The 20,466-nt window shown below is 50.6% G+C and overlaps 1 protein-coding gene across 1 annotated transcript in view; it reads right to left on the reverse strand.

Moving 5' to 3' along the window:
• Window positions 1–2,405: 2,405 nt before the first annotated feature.
• The window catches only part of LOC131208191 (leucine-rich repeat-containing G-protein coupled receptor 5), a 52,615-nt gene continuing 34,554 nt past the window's right edge, over window positions 2,406–20,466 (reverse strand). Inside the window, exons 2-15 of the mRNA XM_058200843.1 lie at window positions 11,185–11,256; window positions 10,215–10,358; window positions 10,009–10,152; window positions 8,999–9,070; window positions 8,836–8,907; window positions 8,252–8,320; window positions 6,984–7,121; window positions 6,785–6,925; window positions 6,589–6,654; window positions 6,120–6,263; window positions 5,828–5,899; window positions 5,419–5,717; window positions 3,076–4,872; window positions 2,406–2,707 (exon numbers count right to left, since the gene is read on the reverse strand). Of these exons, the coding sequence (XP_058056826.1) occupies window positions 2,406–2,707; window positions 3,076–4,872; window positions 5,419–5,717; window positions 5,828–5,899; window positions 6,120–6,263; window positions 6,589–6,654; window positions 6,785–6,925; window positions 6,984–7,121; window positions 8,252–8,320; window positions 8,836–8,907; window positions 8,999–9,070; window positions 10,009–10,152; window positions 10,215–10,358; window positions 11,185–11,256 (3,532 nt within the window). The remainder of the gene's footprint in view (window positions 2,708–3,075; window positions 4,873–5,418; window positions 5,718–5,827; window positions 5,900–6,119; window positions 6,264–6,588; window positions 6,655–6,784; window positions 6,926–6,983; window positions 7,122–8,251; window positions 8,321–8,835; window positions 8,908–8,998; window positions 9,071–10,008; window positions 10,153–10,214; window positions 10,359–11,184; window positions 11,257–20,466) is intronic.

A 20,466-nucleotide genomic window follows, 5' to 3' on the forward strand; every position in this document is an offset into this window, starting at 1 on the left:
ACATCGCCGTTTTAGTCTCCCATCAATGTTGGCGGTTTGTTTAGTGGATGGAGAAGAGAAAACAGCAATGACGACGGCTGAACTGAAGACACACCAATTAGCTGTCTTTGATCAAAACCCCGGTTCGCGTTTCTTTCCGCAGTGCAAAGGATCATAAGGCATGCTTTGATTTAAATATTCACTTTATTTTGCACCTTTTGCTGCGAAGGTATCAGACGAGAATTAATCGCATTTCATTAATCTTTTCGTGGGATTTTTGAGTAACTTTTTGTCCCAGCGGAGTGGGGCCCAAAACCGTGGCCCAACGATGCACCCATTTCTGCCCGGTTTTATCCTCACCACCTGCCACAGTTACAATAAATATACGCTCCGTTCCGTGTTCCAGCTCCGGGCTCCTCTAATAGTCGCCGTAAAATAATGGCCACGCGAATCCACGGCGTTTCGTGCGCCAATAACCATTTCGCCTGTCACCCTGTGCGTTTGTGTTTTCGGTTTTCTTTCGAAACATAACTGGGAACAAGATTCCGGCTACGTTCCACCCTTTTCACGCCCATTCTTTTAATACTGTAATCGTCCGTCACGGTGGCCGATTGATCGAAACCGAGCATAAGGTGGAACCATTAAAAATTACCTAAACCGGTTCTCGTCCCGCTTCCCAGGAAAAGCAATGGCTAATGGCAGTGTATTGTTTTGGGCAAGTTTTGTTTGTTTTAACATTTCGCTCTAGGTGGCCGTTAGTAGTTGCTTTCACTGGTTTTGTTTGGCAGTTTTCGGTTCCATTTGCACCTTTCTTACAAGTACGTTTTAAATATAGTTTGTGTTCGTACCTGGGTCTCTCGGTTCTGTTGTTTTTTACATCCTCTATTCGACCACTGCTAGCTCTCTTAATTCAATTTGAACCACAAGTTAGTTAGTTAGTTTAATACGGTTGCGTTGTTTTAGTTTATTTTGGTTTTACTTTTACGAGTCGAGTTTTAGCTACCTCCGTCACGTTCTGAATGCCTTCGGCAACATTATTTATCATCCTGTTTTATCTAGCACTTGCCGGAATATAGTAACAATCTTTTGCTCCTGTGGTGGCGTTTGGGTGTGCTTGTTGTTTTAGTTTGTCTCTGGTTTTCCTACTTATTGTCTCTGGACGGCTGCCACTTCGCGTTCACTTCCTATACTGGCCGATTGGGGACCGCAAATCGCCTTCATCTTTATTCTACTGTCTCCAGTTCCAGTATCATCTATCAACTGTCTCCAGTTTGGATTTTCTTGACATTTTCCCCAGCTAAAGGTTTCCATTTCGCAATGTGAAGGGCAAAGAATAAACAGCGTTCCTTCCTAGAAAAATATCGTTCACTGAGCACGAGCCAATATCAACCTATCGATTGAAAACAATCCAAAAAGTTAGTTCCTTGTGAAAAAACGTTTGAAGCGTGTTCAAATTTTCCTGTGCGTTCCCGATGAAAATGCCGCTAACTGGCGTGCAATCTGACGCGTTTGTTGCATGCAACCTAATTCACCCTTTGAGGTTCGTGTCTTGACTGTGGGGCAAGGGATATTTCTGAGAAAAGCACCACGGTTCGTGTGCTCGCTACTTAGGCCGTTTTTGCTAACGTTTGAAGTTCGTGGTGAATCGCTTTCTGCCGAGTTTAGTTTTAATTTAATTTAATTGATAAATTACTTATAAAATCTATGGAGAGGAGAGAAATCAGGAGAAGAAAAGGAGAGCAAGAGGAAAGTGGAAGTCAAAGTGAGTAATTGAAGGAAGGGAGACATGATTTGGGAACAGATCGTGGGATGCGCAATTAAAAAAAACATTCTTTCCAGTCCTCTGTTTCTTCGAATCGAGCACCCAAATGCCAGCGGTGGCCGCCAACACAAAACGGCCACTCTGTTTGCGGCTAGTTTGCTATATAAAATCTGTTTTAATATCACACAGTGCTCTGCTATTCGCTTCTTCTTCTGTTTGTCGGCGCTCCCGAGGAGCTTCCTTCTCCGGGTGTCCCTTTTTTGCCATTAAGAACCACACGCACGCACACGTACATATGCACATTCATACACAAACGGACATTTATACAAAGACCGCGGGATGGGCCTCTTTCATTACTAAAGGAATAGGAAGTCGAGGGCAGTGAAAACGGATCCGTTAAGCGAAAGAGGACTTTCGTTTTTCGCTTGGCTACCGCTATGCTCTGTGGAGTCCGTGCGTAGGGTGTTGCAGCTTCCTCCGCCGGAAGTCCGGCCGGCCAGCTAATGCCGCTGTGGAATCTAAATTAATACTTAAGTAAGGTTAGGGAGGCAAAGTAAGTGGTGTCACCGCCAAACACCTCGCGGGGATCCGTTCATTCCGCCGTTCATTGCTCCACGGTCGCGGTTTCGACCCGACCGGCGGCCACCGGCGGCTGTTCGGCCACTCACGGGGGTTTGGTTTTATCTTTGAGACTAGAGACGGTTGCCTGAGGGTGGCCGCTGCCGTGCAGGATGGCGTAGAACGGGGCGGGGGCCGGCTGGATGCCGCTTTGGCTTGAGGTCGGACTGGCCGCGTCGGCCGACTCGTCGTCCAGCTGAACGCTGCTGTCGGCGGCGGACGGGATCGTCGGCAGGAAGCGCACGCCGAGGCGCGGCGGCGAACAGGACAGCTCGTGCGTGTCCTCCTGCACCGCCGACTGGCGCACGAGCCTCGGTTTGCCGCCGGGGATCGATTGGCGGGCGGTTCCTGTGAAACAGCGGTAACGAGTTGTAATCACACGTTTGAGGACATTTGCTGAGGATTGTTTAACAGCTAGTTTAGCTATTTTACAAAACACAGAATGTCAAACGAGCTGTTTGCATACTTTTAGGCGCATTCTGTTTGTATAACTTTTCCGTTGCGATTTCAACTGACACCACAACCGAGGCCCAAAACCGTTCGTTGCATTCACGATCTCCTGGCGCTGAGATCCTGGGACCACATCTTCCGTGCCTGGAAACCCTGGATGCAACTCTCACGCGTTGGGCTGTGCGTAGCTTGTGAGGCCATTCGACATCGACATCGTCATCGTCTGGACGATAGACCACCCCACCCTCCTTCTCCCCTCAACTCACCCGGTACCGGATGTCCGACGCCATCGATACGCACGCCCGGCAGCGCGACGGAGGTGCTGCCGCTCGAGCGCGAAATGCGCCACGTGCCGGTGCTCTGCGTGGCGGTCGAGCCGGACGAGTCGTTGCGCGAGCTGGACAGGTTCGAGTCCTGGGACGTTTTGCGCGTTATCAGCCAGGACGTGTGGCGACGCCGCGGGTCGAGCAGCCGGAGCGGAATGCCGCAGTGGTGCTGCGCGTTGCGCCACGAGTCGGACCGCGAGGAGCTGAAGTTTTCGCTCGACGACACCGAACCCGCCCGCTTGTGCTGCTTCTGCTGGATCTCCGCGATCTGGTACGCGTACTGGTCCCCTCCCCGACCAGGCCGCCGCCGACTGCGTTCTCCCGGAGCGGCCCAACCGCACAACACCAGCCGGTTCCAGGTGCGCCGCAACACGCCCTGATGGCGCTGCGGTTGCTGTGGCGCCTGCTGGTGCTGCGGCTGGTGGTGAAGTGGCCCGTGGTGTTGCTGCAGGAGATGCGGCTGATGGTGGCCGTGGTGGTGCATCCGCGCCCGGGCCGTCTCCTGCTCGAGCAGCTTCGCCGAGCAGCTACAAGGCTGGCCGGGACCGAGCAGCGGCGGGAGCTCCTTGGACGAGCGCTCCACCAGCGAATTGGTGTTGGCGGGCGTGTGGCGGTTGCTGAAGTTGGAGCTGTGCCGGCAGCGGCCAATGCCACGGGTCACCCGCGACTCCTCGATGGCCTTGCAGATGAGGACGCAGTCCTTCTTGAACTGCTTGGTGAGGATCGCGTACAGGAACGGGTTGCAGCACGAGTTGAGTGGCAGCACGAACACGGTGAACACCTTGGCCTGCTCGAGCGAGATCAGGTGCAGGCCGAAGACGGCGGTCAGCGAGAAGAAGGCGATCGGCGACCAGCAGATGAAGTCGGTGAAGACGAGCAGCGCCATCCGCTTGGCGATGCGCGAATCGTTCGAGTTCCAGGCCTGGGAGCCGCGTATTGCGCAGTACATCTTGAGATAGCACCCCATCAGGATGAGGAAGGCCACTCCGTTGATGAACATGAGAAATACAACGTACGCCAGGCTGCCGGTGCCCTTCTGGATCTCGAACGGTAGGCACACGGCGAACACGCGGTAGTCGGACACGCCCAGCAGCGGCAGGACCGCCATCGTGATCGCGAACGTCCAGCCGACGGTCATGATGTAGCTGGCGTGCCGCAACGAGAGCCGCTTGTTCAGGTGCATCGCGTGCGTGATGGCGTAGTTGCGCTCGAGCGTGATCACCGCCAGCGTGTAGACGGACAGCTCGGAGCTGAGCACCGCCAGGAAGCCGGACAGCTTGCAGCCGGCGCTCATCTGCCACGGGATCGCGTACATCCGGAACTCGCCGAGCGTCGACGCGTCCACCACCGCCAGGAAGCCCAGGTAGATGCCCATGAAGAAGTCGGCCGCCGCCAGGTTGCACACCAGGAAGCGCGGCACGTCCATCTTGGAGCGGGAGAAAATCAGCACAAACACCACCGTGCCGTTGCCGAGCATGGCGAGCAGAAAGACGACCCACACGCCGCACCGCAGCGTCCACCAGTCGAACAGGTCCTGGCACGGCAGGAACGGGCCCGGCTCCGGCAGGCACTGGATCGAGCCGGGCTGGGCCGTCGGCGAGGCGTGCGTAATGCCCAGCTCGTCCTCAAAATACTCGTCCGGGAAGGTCGGCAGGTGGCCCGGGTAGCTACCGTACTCGGCACCGTACGCGTTCAGCAGGTCACTGATTTGGGTGCCAAACTTTTTGCTCAAGTTTTCTGCGAATGAAGAAAGTGGGTTTACTTCAAGGTGGCAGGGGAGGCCAAGGCCACATCGTCCTAGAAAGTTAATTGAACCTTCCCGGCCGCCTTTGGAAGCTCTACTTTACGATAGACGCGTGGCCAGTCTGGATCCGACTTTTGGCGTCGATTCCTTGAAATGTTCATGTTCAGGCTCGAAAGGTGTTCCGTGCACTGTGTGCAACGTGCCGTGGGTTGATTCGTTAGACTGATTCAAGCGAATCAGTGGGTATAGAGTCTCAAGGGCATTTTAAAATAAAACACCCTGAAACGCAAGGCACATTGCATACCTTTCGGCGCAATGCTGATGCTTTGAGTATTGCTAGCCAGCATTCGAATTTTGTGGCTTTCTTTGTAACAAATCCTTTCCTTGAAACCTTTAAAAGTTCATTTCTTGAGGGCCCGTTGCCACGGTACACCATTAATGAAATCTGCTACGTTTCAGTGACCATCTCGGGGACGTTTAGCCGACAGGCGGAACGTCCTTTAAAAACACGTTCCACGTACTCGAGCTACGATACTTACGCAGCTGCGGCCAGATGTCGTTGTAGCTGTTGTTCCACAGGCTCATGTCGAACTCGTTGTCGGTCGGGAAGAGGACGTTCTCGCGGATGTTGAAGGTGCTAGGAACTTTCGGTGCGGCCGCCGAGAGCGGCAGAAAGGAACAGCAGTGGTAGGCGTACGACAGGACGAGCGTCTGGATGCGGGGAAACGACTCCGGTGGCGGGAACTCGCGCAGGTTCGGGTTGTTGAACGTCTTCAAGTGCAGCAACCGCTCGAGCCCGGCCGTCGGTAGCTGCGGGAACAGATTGTTGCCCAAGTTTCTGTTTCGAGAGAAAGAGAGAGACACGAAAGTCGGACGTCAGAAGCACCACCAAATGACCGCATTCTGGCGTTCCGAACGCAACCCCGCTTTCTCCCGTGGGATACTTACAAGTCCTCGAGCTTCTTCAACGCCCGGAAAGCGTCCGGGTGGATGAAGAACAGCCGATTCGATTCCATGTCCCTGCGTGCGGTTCCGGTGTCCGGTACAGTTAGTGAGTGTAGGAATGGCATCAAAAAAACATGGCGGTCGAAGGGCAGAAAAACATTCCCTCGGCCGACACGGAAAGAGCAATAGAACCAAGGCGGAGAGAGAGAGAGAGGGAGAGCAGAAAATGCAATTGAATTTCATTTCACCGATGATTTATTCGCGCGCCGTGCGACGTTCCTCACGGAATACTTACAGCACTTGGAGCCGGGGCAGCCCGATGAACGCGTCGTGCGGAATAGATTCGATTTCGTTGTTCGAGAGCAGCAGATCGTGCAGCTGACCGAGACTAGAGAACGGGGCACCGTGCAGTGTGCTTATCCTATTGCTGGCTAAGTCTCTGGGACAGCGTGACAGGAAGAGAGCGAGAGAGAGAGAGAGAGGCAGAGGGCGAGTGGTCGATTGGTTCGACATCCGCCACAGTTACGGACCGAGATTGAGGTTAGGAGAGCAGAAAGTCACAAACCGGCGGCGGCGTACGATGTGAAGGGTTTATTTTTGAAGCCGTCGCGCGGAGGATGAGCAGAGAACGAGGGAGAAAGAGAGAGAAAGAGAGAGAGAGAGAGAGAGAGAGAGAGAGAGAGAGAGAGAGAGAGAGGTGAGATGTGATTTTCTTCGTTTGCTTTTCCTGGCCAAGTTTCCGTCGCTGTGTGGCGCATACTTACAGCACTCTTAAATCACGACAGTTTGTTACATTTGGAATGCTTTGCAATACATTGGATTTCAAATCCCTTGCGACGGCAGCAGCAACCAACGGAGTAGACCGAGAACGAGCGAGCGAGAGAGAGAAAGAGAGTGAGTAGGTAGGAAAGAGCAAGATAAAAGAGTCAAAATGGTGGCCCAGTAGTGGCGGCTACTTACAAGCTTTTCAAGCGCGGCGAAGTCTTACAAATATGATCAGGTATTTTGGACAAGTTGGCTCGATCTAACCGCAGCACTTCGAGCGCCGTGCAGCCATCCAGTGGAGGTAGTTCATTGAGGCCGCGAACATCGGAAAGGATGCTGCCGAAGGAACGATAGAGTGAGAGAGCGAGTTCGAGGACAACGCAGGGAAACTTACAGCTTTCGGAGCCGGGGCATGTTCTGGAGGGCGCCCGCCTTGATCCCAACCAGCGGGTTGGACTTCAGTTCCAGGGAGACTAGATTTTTCGGAAAATCGCCCTTCGATAGCCATCGGATGCGATTGCCGGATGCTGAGCTGGAAGCGGGCAGAGAAGAGAGCTCAGCTTCAGGACGTAGCTCTTCGGGAGTTCCTACGTTGCGAGATGCTCGTGGGGTTCACTTTAAAAATAGATTTCCTCGATTTGCCTTGCTGGTGGTAAAGTTACTGTTAATCAGGTACGACATTCATCACCTCTTTGGACACCGCACGGCAGAAGTGATCCATTTTATTGACGGCACCGCAAGTGCCCCGAGAAATGGATGGCTGACCCCATGTCTGGATGCAGGATGATTTTAATAATGAAATTCTCGGAAACTTTTAAAGGCACCAAAAAACAAGGAAAACCATTGCCACGCCATTGTGCCCTCTTGGGGGCCCGCCGGGGACCCACTGACGGGAAGCTGCTGACGGGAGCGTTTTCTTCGAGCTAATAGAAAACGACGACGTAAATCTCGGAGCGCAGAAATGGTGAAAGGCTTATGAATAATGAATGAGCACAGCGGGAGACACGGCGTCACAGCATCATTCTAGGATTCGCCGCGGACTGTTGCACGCTTCCGTCCGTCCGTTGACCAGTGGTCCGTTGGTGGAAAAATTTTCCGCCGGACTTACGGGGGACAGTATTGGAAGCGATCTTTCTCGGTGTCAGTGGCCGACGGCCGACGACGCGGAACATAGGCCACACGGACACGGATAATGGGCAAGGTAAATCCAATTAGTTGGGAAAAGCACCCGGTCCGGGGGAAAGTTAATTGTGCGGACATTTTTCTCGCTGCCCTTGTCTGGTCCCGTGTCCGTGTCGAGTTGAACTTTTTTATCCTTCGTAAAAGAGCTTCCCAATAATGGACGTTTAGTTGGGGGTAATTGTTGGAGGTTGCTTCCGGAGTGGACGGAGCGACCAGATAATTGGAATTAAAAGATAAAATTAGTGTCAAAGAACGGGCCCTGGGTGAGCACCCCGTAGGCCGTTCTCGGAAGCGAGTTCCAGAGTTCGAAATGTGATCCGGATTCTATGTTACGGACTAACTGGGAACTTGTTACGCTCTCTCCGATTATAATACGATTTGAGGTCAAAAGGTCGAAAAGTTATGCTCCTCGGTGGTGAGCTGTGGCCACGGAGCATCTCACAAAGCGGTCCCACTGCCGGTGGACGACGGCGTACTTACACTTCCTGCAGCATCATTAGGTTCTCGAGGCCAACAGGCACTGAGCTTAGGCTATTATCATCTACATCTCTGTGGATCGAAGAAGACAGAGAGAGTCAGAGAGAGAGAGAAAGAGAGAAAACGAGAAAAGTGCATCAGAAAACGGAAAGGGGCTTCCACCCAACACTACTGCTTATTACGGAAATGTGGGAAATGCGACCAAAGGGAAAAGTTTTAATCGTCCCAAAAACGCCACCCAGCAGCGCGGCGCGTTTTATGCTTTTTATGCAAATAAATTTGATAAACTTTTAACCCACCCACCGGCGGGTGGAGGGCCAGTAAATTGTTTTGACGCCAGTGGCCCTTGCGAGAGTGTCCTTCTTTTTTTCCCAATATGTTGCGCGAGAGAGAACGAGACCGAAACATCGCCTTTGGAGACAGATTTATTTGCATATGCAGCGATCACGTACAAACGCTCACTAGCGCTGCTGGGCTGGGTTTGTTTCGTTTGTTATTGTTGTGGTTCGATATGAGAAAGGAGCAGACGGCAAACTTGGTCCTCTTGGTCGGTTCGATCCCTGATATTCGGATGCCCTCTTACTTACAAAACTTTGAGTCGAGTTAGGTTCGTTAAAGCACCGGATGTAATGTCACTTAGTTGATTTCTTCTTAATATTCTGTGAATGGAAATGTAGGAAATTGAAATTCAAAGCTTAGAAACTATCAACTTTTCGCGAAACAGGATAACACCCGAAGGCGGCTACTCACAGCATGTATAAATTATCCAAAACTGGAAAATCTCGTTCTTTGATTATTGTAAGTAAGTTATTTCCTAGGTTTCTGGAAAAAAACAAAACAACAGAGCGAAGAGAATTTATTGGGTGCCATTGCGCCACAAGACGAGTCGTTAGTCATCGTTCGTCGGCGCGACCGGAGGGACATCATTTTTCACCCTCCCCCTCCCCAAGGCTTCGTGGCAGGCAAACGGAAACAAAATCAATTCCCGACCACCCCGACAAAGACACAAGGTTGTGGCTTTCAGCTTGATTGCATCGCGTGCATCGCAGTTTTTCGGGGGTTTCCCGGAATTCTGAAATCCGCCTTTTCCGAGGCACCGCCATTTGGATGAAATAGTGTCGTGGCCCGGTTTCCCGCTTGTCGTGGCAACCCGCTTACGGTGGGACCGGTTTTAACCGACGAAACACATCCGGTAGCTGGGCGGTTGGCAGCATTCCAACACTGTCCACAATGCACTCGATTTTTCTTTATGATCCTGTGTGCAGCGTCTTGGGCCCCCACCAGGGCAGGACGTGTGTGTCACACAAATGGTGGATTGCCCGCAACAACAACAATGAAGCGTCAGCGTGACGTGAGGGCTATGAAATATTGATGCCACAAAACTGTGTTACCGTGCCTCTGGCTCCAGTGTCACTCCAGTCGGTTGCGATTGTTTCCAGAGCGACCAATGGAGGAGATTCGTGTCAAGCGAACGAAGCTATGTGAAGGGGCATCACGGCACGCCCAAACCCATCTTCCAGCAAAGTGCACCCCATCTTAGAACAGTTCAATAGCAAGTCCTTCCTTAAAGCTCGACACATCCTGACAGGAAGACAAAGTGCTCGCCGGAACAGTGGCCCAGGGCGAGCCCGTCCAGTTTTGCATTCAATTAATTTCAATCACTTCCGGCGTATCCGGGATACACGGTTCCAGTGCAGCTTCCGACCCCAATGCCTGAGTGCCTTCCCAGAAGGAAACTTTTCCCGGGTTAATTAACTTACAAAGCTTCTAATGATCTCAGTCCGATCAGGGCTTCCGTCGGAACCCGCTGCAGCAGATTGCCGTCCAGTCTCAAACTCTTCAGTTGGTGAAACCCGCGAAAGGTAACGTTCTCCACGTCGGCGATCAGGTTGTTGTCCAGGTGGCTGCAATCAGTGGAAACAACGTTAAAACGCAGCGCAGTCGAAATCCTCGACAGGTGACTTACAGATGGATTATGGTGCGGACGCGCTTCAGGGCTTCGATTGGAACACGCGTTAGGCCGCAGCCTTGGAGCGCCACCTTCTTCAGGCTGGCCAGCCCGAAGAAGGTCTCGCTGCTGACGGTCACCAGCTTGTTGTGGGAAAGGAGTCTGAACGGGGAAAGTTCGTGAGAAGAGAAAAAATAATGTTGAGTGTGAACAAATTTGAGTTTCAAAGAAGCATAAACATTATGAGGGCTTTAATGTAAACAATGTGATAAGACCATCACGCACTAAGAGCTTGTTCCAATTTTTTCTCTTATTTGTTCATTACTGACACTTTCAAATGAAATAACACCATATTCAAAAATTGTTTCCGACTCTCCAAGTTAAATTGAGTTTCGAAATCATAACATTTTAAATTCTAGTTTCTGTGAACGACCTCGGCCTCGGACAGATGAAATAAATTAAACAAGGGAAATGGGAAAACTTTGTCAACACTTTGGCGGCTTCAAAAGCACTGGCACTCTTCATCACGCTGGTCATCAGCTTGTCCGATCTGCTGAGGACAAGGAGTCCAAAAGCGTCTACCTCTTTCGAGTCGGATTGGGAAGTTTTTAATTATAGACAAGATTTTCCATCCGCATCCGGAAGTGCAGGCGAAACTTGGTCCCAGGGACCCGATAGACTCGCCACCCGGGTCTATATCGATGTGTAATTACATTTGATTACGCTGGATAACCGACCGGAAAGTTGGACCTGCAGGAATTGGGGAAGGGAACGGCATGCGTACCGTCGCCACTTGTTTATCAAACTATTTTAATATACTTCAACATCGCGGCGACGGATCGAGCGAAAGGTTCCGGTGATGGAATGTGAAAGTTTTCGAGCAACTTTTTGGCCCCCGAAGGGGCTCAGCCGAAGGCGAGCGATAATTACAGCGCGCTCGGGTGCAAGCGATACCTTGTTCGGGGTGGGCCATTTAATCGATACTTACAGCTCCTCCAGATTTGGCAGCATGTCGAACGACTTATTTGGTAGGTTGGTTATGTTGTTGTAACTAAGGTCTCTGGGGAAGAAAAACAAGAAAACCGAAACGGGGTGGTTAAAGAAAAGCTCCATTAGCGAGTATCATTAGCCGGCTGATAATGCTTGAAAGTGGCTCTCAATGATCGTCCATAATAGACGTCCTCACGGCGGTAGATAGCACAGGCCGGGGTGTCGTAAAAAAAAGAGATCCAACACTGTAAAACCCATAAATTAAGTGCCTCCGATCAATGCGGCAAACTTTTCTTAGTTGGAACTAGTCTTTTTTTGGCGAGGCGTTGGCCAATAAAGAGAAATAATAAAGAACCACTTTGCCGGGCCATTGGGGTGGCGGTGGCCACTATTGAATGCGATAATTTATGGTCGTCGAATTGAATATCGGCCGTTTCGTTGTGCCGATCGGTTGAGTGGGCCACTGCTGCTAAATAGAAGCCACAGATAAGTGGCAGCGCCTGGGTGTCCCGTAATAGGTTTGACCTAGTTTATTAAAAATTACTTTTCCGATCGGGGAAGAAGCCACTTCTAGTTCCGTGGCCCGAAAATACGGCCACGACCAAAGGGGGGGCCATTCTAACCCGCCACGCCAACAGACTGGTGCTCTATTTTATTTGTATTATTATTTGCCCGTCGTTAACTTTCCGGCCGAAGACATCGTGCTGCACCCGGAAGTAGAAAGCAAACGCAATAAAAACCCGGTCACGGGAAGCTAATAAACTTGGCGCATTGTGGCCGCGGTCGGTGGCCAAGAAATGGGACCAACTAAGCCTAGCCTACGCCGAGGATTAGGTGGCCGCCGTTTTTATTGCACATCCACATGCGCCGGCTTTGGGAGCCACCGAAATGGGACTCTGTAACCGGAAGTCACTAGGTGGCTCGGACTGTCCGCGATTCAAATCCCACCAAACTGGAGCATTCATTTTTATTAAAACGCTCCGAGCCCTAATCCAGCAGTCGGAACGGTAAATGATGTCACCATCGCTTGAGCTGAGACACTCCCAGAGTATGGAGCTAAGAAATTTGTAGCACAACCTTGGGCCATTTTGATAGATCGATCACATTTACGATCGAATCCTCATTTCGAAACGGCTTTTGCACAGTGGGCCGTTGTGAAGGAAGAACTGGCCAAAAAAAGGCAAGACCACCAGAAACAAAAGACGCCTCTGCTCGTAAAACCTTTTTCCTCTTCATTGGAGTCTCCTGGGAAATGCGGGACCAAAAGGCACTGACTGGCCAGATGGCAGGCACGCGATATAGGTATCTTTGCCAACCCAAAATCCACGGGCCCATTATTTTGACCAACCGCCTCCGCCGGGCTGGAAGGTTTCGGTGGCGGTGAGTTGGCCATAAAAATAAATCCATCATGACGTGTTCCGGTTTATAGTTTTTTTTTCTGCTCCCGAGGAAGGTGACATTTTTCGGGCCCCTTATCAGCACCGCGAAGCACGGCGCGGCACACTAATTTGATACACTGCTTGCTTCTACCTCCGTTGAGAAAAGGACCCCAAATAATACACACGTAACGGGCGCAGCTAATGGCGCATTCATCCGCGAGGACCCTTCAGCCACCCCACGGCATCACGGCTGGTCCGTGAGAATCTCGGTCTGGCCAATTTCTCGGCCCGGCCAACACTTGCCCGTTATCTCTCGGAGTGCCGCTTCGTTCCTTCTTCTGCTTCTTCTGTTGACGTTGACGAAAATGATGGGCTCCTCTGGGGCGCTGTAAGGCACCTTCAAGATGCTGGTAACCCAATAACAAAGAGGATCCCACAAAGCGGGGCCAAACAAACACTTTTGTGGGCCGAACCCAACACTGCCCACCGTGGAATAACAACCGGGCGGCGGAGATCGCGGGTCGCTGGACGGATCCGAAACCAATTTATCATCCCGACGTGTCAGGGAGATCGTTTCCAGGGTGATTTCGGAAAAACGAACTCACATCGTTTGGCCCCGGTGGCCGCCGCACTACCACGCACAGGCTCCGGTTGCGGACCCCGTTTTTCGATGGGTCATCAGAACGGATGGGCTCCGGTTTCGGGGCAGGCACCAGGTGACGCACGGAGTTGCCGGAGACGATGGAGAGATTAAAATTCTGTACCAACTGTACGGAGCACCCCGACCGACCGGCCGCCTTCAAGACGCACGCAGTAAATCATTCATCCGAGTGTTGATGCCACCGGAAGATGACGCCACCGTCGGTTGGTAGGCTCGGCGGGGGGACAGGAGCACCAGAGCGGTTGGTGGAGGGGGACAAAGACGAGGGAACGCAAAGTGTCAACAAATGGTGGCAAAGGATCGTCGAAAAACGGGGACCACGTGCCAAAGGGGCCAGCCAGGCCAGGAGTGTCGGGTCATTTGCAAATATGTTTTGGTGACATGAGAACGGTAGCCGATGGTGCTTAGGGAGTGTCACGGAGAAAAGGATCACGTGAATCTCATCGTTCGTTCGGTATTTGCGGGCGAATGAAACTTTCCCGAACCAACGATGGGCTAACGAGGTCAATTTTCAGTTCAGCTATGTTGTAAACAGGTTTCATTATTGAATTAATTCCAATACGCATAGGTTTCTTGTAAAAATGATGAAAAATTGCAGCATAAATCGTCGCTGGCGTTTTTAAATCCTTTCCCCACAATTCATGCGAATTTGCTGAAAACAAATCCACCTACTTCTTTATACAAAAAATGCCAACAATTAGCATTTATGTTGTCTATTATCTTGCTTGGTGCATGAAAAGAAAGACTAAATAAGGGAAATTAGGACAGTGAATAGAGCGAACAGATAACAACATTTTATTACTTTGAAGCTAAAGCTGAAGTTATTATTTATGTTTTTAAGTTTTGCCATTATTTTTATCGTAACAGCTGTTTGTTCAGCGTAGTGGTGTGAAATTATGTTTCCATTAATCAATGGTAGGCAATGTTATGTTTCCATTCGGTAATATTAGAATTACTTCATTAATGACCGCAGGATGCCTGTCATCTGTCTATTCACTTTGATAGACTTTGAAAACAAAGAAAACATTCTCCAGCGGTGTCACCACTTTGTTATGCAAATCAAATAAAAGCCAATCTAATGAAGTAGTCGAATAAAAAATCTACCAACTAAAAAAAAAGTCGAGAGAGAGAGAGCTAATGATGTTCCTCAAATCCACCTGCGCCGAAGAAACCCGAAAGAAAATAAAGATAAATGAATGCCAAACACGTTCGCCAAACAGCCGAGCGACACTTTAGCGCCTATTGTTCTGTTCTTTCGCACGACAAAGGGCGACACCGGCCGTCATCTTCTCGTCATTGTTATGATCGTCTTCCGCTTCTTCACTGTTTTTGGTAGACAATCAATTTTCCCTCTCGTCAAGCCGTCCGTTTTTGTTTTGATAAAAAATCAATCCCAGTCTCGAGTCTCAAAAAACGTTTCGAAAATTGGACAAAAAACGTATGCGGAAAGTCTTCAAATATTTTATCCTAACAAAAAAAACAAAAACCAGCCGGAGGCCGGTTCGAAAAGAGGCCGGACATCGACATGGAAAACTATGCCACGGAGCTGGGCGATAACCCCGTCGAGCGGTGCGGAAAGCTCCCAGCCATAGGATAATCGGCCAGTTTTCCCACTAGTCATAAGTTACACCGAAACGAGCATGTTTATGACAGCCAAATGAGATTCGCCGCCGTTGCCACCGTCGCTCCGTAGTAATAATAAATGAACGGGAAACGGATGTCGTTTGTGATAAGCTGAAACAGTTCCTTCGCCCGGTTGGCTGCTGACCGACGCACCGGCAGCGTCAAGGCGGAGAAAAGTGGCCCCGATCTTGATGATGAAAAGCCACGGAATAAAAAGCCCAGTCCGGTGGTGGAATGGCAAAAACGATGGACGAGAACACACACAGACACACACATTGGCAATAGATTTGGCGAACGTGACGGGGACGAAAAAATGAAATCGGGAGCCCCGTTCTCAAAAACCGGATCCATGTTTACCACAGCACACAGATCGGTAGCGATAGTGCCATCTTTCAGTCTATGGAACGTTGAAAAACAATCATTTATCATAGGAACACCTCGTCCCAGCTTCTTGCCGTGGCTTCGGCGTAAAGTTGGCCTCCGTTCCGGGGAAGGCACACAAAGAAGGAACTCTGCAATCTCTGCCCCAACCTTTGGGCTCTCGATCCTTCGTGCGTCATGCTTCTGGGGTAGAGCGAAGTGTCCCGTTTTGCCGATCTCACCATCCCTCACTGCGCCACACAATCTCCAACGCCTCGTGGCACGCTTAGGCGCGAGCTTCCTTGGTGGTGTCCTTGCGCGCGGATCGGCGTAAGCGCCAAGCGGAGCACACTGCAGGCCGATAAAAGCGCCGGGAGATGCAACAACGGAAAACCCCTTCAATGTAACCGCAAGCGAGAAAACAATTTGTTCGATTTTTTTTGCGGACTGCGCGAGTTTTCTTTAATGGAGAAAATAAAAAGTTTTCCACTAAATTTCAACCGGCGCGCCCGCGCGCTCGTTCGCCTTTATTTTTACGATTCGCCACGTTCGGGCGGGTTGCGAAAAGTTGTTTATCACCGCACAGCCATCGGAACCGGAACCGGAAAATGTCAACCGGGAACAAGATAATACGCTAATTTATACACGATGCAACCGGTCAAACCCGGGGCCACCATAAATCATGCATCACTGGCCAGCCTGGCTGGTCCGGGTTCCGTTCCGCCCAAAACCGTGATCGCTTGATCATTTTCCTGAGCTGCAGTCCCGGGCCGGAAGTGCTTTGGCCGAAAGTTTGGCTGCTGCACGGTGCTGCTATTGTGTGGTTCCGGCTCATGAAAAATGCAAAAGAGAGCAGCAGCGTGTGCAACGTGATGCCATCGCCCGGTGCGTTCTAGGTCACGCTGGCCATCAATTCTTGCTTCATTATTTTGCAATCCGTTTCCGGGGCCCGGGCCCGCTCCTGGCTGTTACTTGGTGGCCCTGTAAGATGTGAAGACCGCGGCCACCGTTCTGGAACCGGGGATCAGGGGACCTCTGAGTGGATGTTGCATGAAATTGATTTATGTTAACCACTTGCAAGCGTTCTTGGGAAGCCCTCGAAAATTTGTTCAACATAACCTCAGCCTTTCGCAGGGGCTGCATTAGCATCGAATTAGCTTTCCCTCGATGGCCGAAGCTAACGAGAAGCATCGAGATGAAAAATGGAACGCAAGCCACTCGAAACTCGGGCCTGCGTTGGTTTGGTGTAAAAATTCGCAGAATATTTAAAGTTCCTCTTTCTAGTCGAAGCCGAAGAAAAGGTACGAAAAAAAGAATCGGAGCGCGCATGAAAAACCGTTTTCAAACAGCAAATTTGTGCGCTCAAGAAAGTTTCGACATAAACCCTCTCGTGGGCCACTCTAGCTCTGGAGTGGCCAACGCTTCTGCTGCTGCCGGTTCCCCCCACTCAGCACTGCTCCGGAGGAGCTGGTTGAGGTTTTCGGACGAAAGCGGGAATTGAATTTCTTGCCCGGTGGTGGTGGTGCAGCGGAGAAAATAACCAAATTTGGGATCGCCAAGCTCGAGAGCACGGGGACAAAGTTGGCCGCCGGTCACGGGCAAAAATCCCACGACCAACTTTCTCGATCTCTCGCCACTTCTCGCCACACACAATTTATGCATTCGGAGTGCAAAAGTTACGCTCCCCGGCCTGGCCGGTTCGGTTGGACTGCGAGGAAGGATGCATCGAAGGGCAAATCGACGTTGTCTGGCGGTGGCATCATGTTTGAATAAATCTTTTGTGAATTTGGTTACCAGGGGGCCCGGGGTGCTTCACCGACACTGTGAGTGCATTGTTTGTGAGGTATCACGTACCAAATGATCACAAGAATTTCTGGCGACTTCTTCCCAAGGATCCCAGCGCCCCGGGTCCGCAAAAAATGATATACGGCAGCAAATTGATAAGACCGTGAGACGCGCGATTTGGAAGTCCATTTACTCATACGTGAAGCTCGGTTGGTGTACAAATAATAGGCAAAGTTTAACTAATTCAACTTTGCCAGCACCTCGAACGAGCGCCCGTTGCGCCCCGTTTAGACAGTCGAGCGGGATTACCGATTCTCCAACACCCGTTGGTGTGATGTCGGCGAGACACGATGGTTAGGAAATTGTTTCGCTGCAAGGGCCCAAGTCTCTCATGGGCGGGAATCCCTGACGTGCAATGAAATAAGTGTTTTAAAGTTTGATCCAAAGACCCAAAGCGTTCAGGAGATGGTTTTGTAAAATAGAATTGTAACGAATTCTCCATTGCTCTGACCACTGGTTACAGTCGATTAATGCAGCTAACATAAAATGGAAACAGAACGATGATAATAAAAGAAACAATATCCAATAACTGTAAATTAATGAATTTAACCATTCAAAGGAGTAAACTACTTTAGCTTTCAAAACGGGTTATGGTTTCGTTGAGGTATTACTTCTTTTCCAGCAACGAATATTCTATTCTAACCGCATTAGTATCCTGTCTATTTCTGACTAAGAACGAATTAAAATGAGCATTTTATTTCAGTTCTCGAAGTAGCAAAAACAAAAACAAGCAAATGCTAGTCGTAAAGTGAAATTTAATTCCAATCTCAAACACTTCTCGCAATGCTATGCTGAGCTAATATTGACACAAGCGCTCGAAGGATTGCTGGTGGGATAGATTACTATGCGAGGGCGTCCACGAGCGGCACCCAGCCGGAGGTGTGAAGCTTCCCACAAAAACCCCAACCGTAACCGCTTGTTGCAGTCGAACACAAATTAAACACGTCCCTTGCGGCAATAACCATTGCCGGCGATAGCAGCAGGACGGTGGCACAGCAGGAAAAGCTCCCTCACACATCCCATAAAAATAATGATTCGCCAACTAATGGTCTTTGGGTAAGTGAGTGGCTGCTGCTGCCCGCACTCCCGGTGACCATGATGCCATGACCGCGGCACACGACATAGAGTAAACATTTTTCTACGCAAATCTGCATCTGCCCGACGGGGGAGATGGAGAAAACAATCGGGAAAGCTGCTCGGGAGCCCTGCCGTACGGATGGCAAGCAGAAAACAAAAAAGAAATGCAAATATTGTAGCCACACACTCCCTGCCACTGCACTTTTGCTGCCGATGCGAATTGCTACAAAACTATGCGACATGCGCCAGCAAAAGGGCGATAAAATCAATGGCGCTAAAATGGCGCGCGGCACGTCGATAGGGCAGGAATGTGACGGGCCCGCCCCGTGGGGATGCTAGAGGCTCGCGCTGGCTCTTGTTACACACTGCACACTGGTGCGGAGAAGCAATTTATCGCAAAGAATCCAGCGAACGAGCATTCCGTGAAACGCTATTGTTAATGGCATATCTAGGCCAGGGAGACGGAGTGGGCTTCGGAACCCAGCCACCGGCGATGTCACCGATGCTGCGATGCTCGAACTTGGTGATATCAGCCGCCGGCTGACTCCTTAAATCGACGATCTGCTGGGGCGGGGACTATCCTGGGGCCTCATCACCACCGGGCGTCGTCAAATCGTCGCCGCATCGGAAAGGCATTTAAGGACATTCGGTGTTATGTGGGGCAATTGTGTAAGCATTGCCCGATGGCTTTCCATTCTGCACGCAAATCGGTCGTCGTCGTCGTCGCCACGACAAGCACAGAGCAAGCGTATGACGGGCGTGCGAGTGGGGAAACACGTCAGCGACCAGGCGTCTCCATTGGCCACCCGAGAGACACCAGGCGTCTCCATCGCACCGGGAAAAGCAGGATCACTTCACGGGGGACCGTGTTTTTAGTGCTGACTCGAGTCGCGCCTCGTATGTTTTTTGTGCGCCGCTCCCTTCTTGGGACACGAAATTCATCAAACCATCATTTCCCGAAGCCAATCCCGAAGCCATCCTCTTGACGGTGGGATATAAATTTTACCATCATCGCAACCGAATCTTTTTTCCGATTCTGACGATCCCGTGCGAGAAGCGATTCATCAGCACCCTTTCGGAAAGCTGGGGATCCGTTTTGTTGGGCACAAACGTCTGGCGGTGTCTATCTGGCCTGTCTGGACCACCGGCTATTTTGGCCCCGGCAGTCGCCCCACCGGATCGAATTCCCCAACCGGGGGGGATTATGGCAGATGCGGTCCCGTCGTTCCGAAAGTCGTCACGAAACTGGAAACTTTCACTCTCACGCCAGCCACCTCTCGGTAGCACCGTTGGCCTTACTGTGGTGGAGAGCCCACAGGATGTACCCTGTTACTGCAAACGACGTGTGTGTCCCGGGCACTCTAATCGCTGTCAGCCAGCAATACTGGCCCGGTTTTTGCTGGCTTGCATCTTAGCTGCACGACGCTCTGCAGTCCGCAGCAGTCGCCGGGCGAAGGTCCACTCGAAACGCGCCGTCTGTCTCCGGCTCAGTCGAGTGAACGAATCAAGAAGTTTTACGCACCCGAAAGTGAACGACAAAACAAAAAAAACGATCCTCCACACAACAGCAAACTTTCGGTGCCGGGATCAAGCAGCATGATATTGAAATCCGAAGAGCTGCTGCTTCACACCGAGAGGCTTCCCCAGTGGAACTGGACCGCCAAAGGAACAACAGATACACGAAACGTAAGGTTTCGTGGGGTTTCGAGTGGAGGCACTGTCTGGCACCGGGGGATAGTGTAGAATTGCAGGAGATTGGCGAAATTTCGCACCACCAGACCGAAAGACCATTTGTTTCAATGCCACCAACGGCAGGGTAGCTAAACACAGACAGAGACAACATGAGGTAGAATCGAATGAAAAATCCTATTTCGACTGTAATTGAAGACGAGTGAACGCGTGATGAAGGCGGTGTGACCGTTTTGGCCATAAAGACACTAAACAAGTTTACAGCAAGTCCATTGCGGTTAATGTGTCTTTAGTAACAAATTTGCATTTAGATGAGAGACTTAGAAATGGTTTTAAAATCCATAACAAATGGAAATAAAAAATCCTTTAAGTTTTTGCTACTTCGAACGATCAATGGCTCGCTAAATCTTAAGGATCTTAAGGAATGACCATCTGTATCCATCGGCATCATTATAATCACGTTGACGGTTGAAAAAGAATTGCAATAGTCAATAAACCAAATTTGAATAAGACTATCCGACTATCGTTGGCCTTTAAAAATATGTGAAGGATTCTAAATCGTTCTGCATTATCTCTATGTTTTATTGATACCATTTCTGCATTTTATCGCACTGACCTCCATGGCGCCGGGCAATATGTGTTCCTT

Source organism: Anopheles bellator, chromosome 2, assembly GCF_943735745.2.
Source record: "Anopheles bellator chromosome 2, idAnoBellAS_SP24_06.2, whole genome shotgun sequence".
NCBI classification, from domain to species: domain Eukaryota; kingdom Metazoa; phylum Arthropoda; class Insecta; order Diptera; family Culicidae; genus Anopheles; species Anopheles bellator.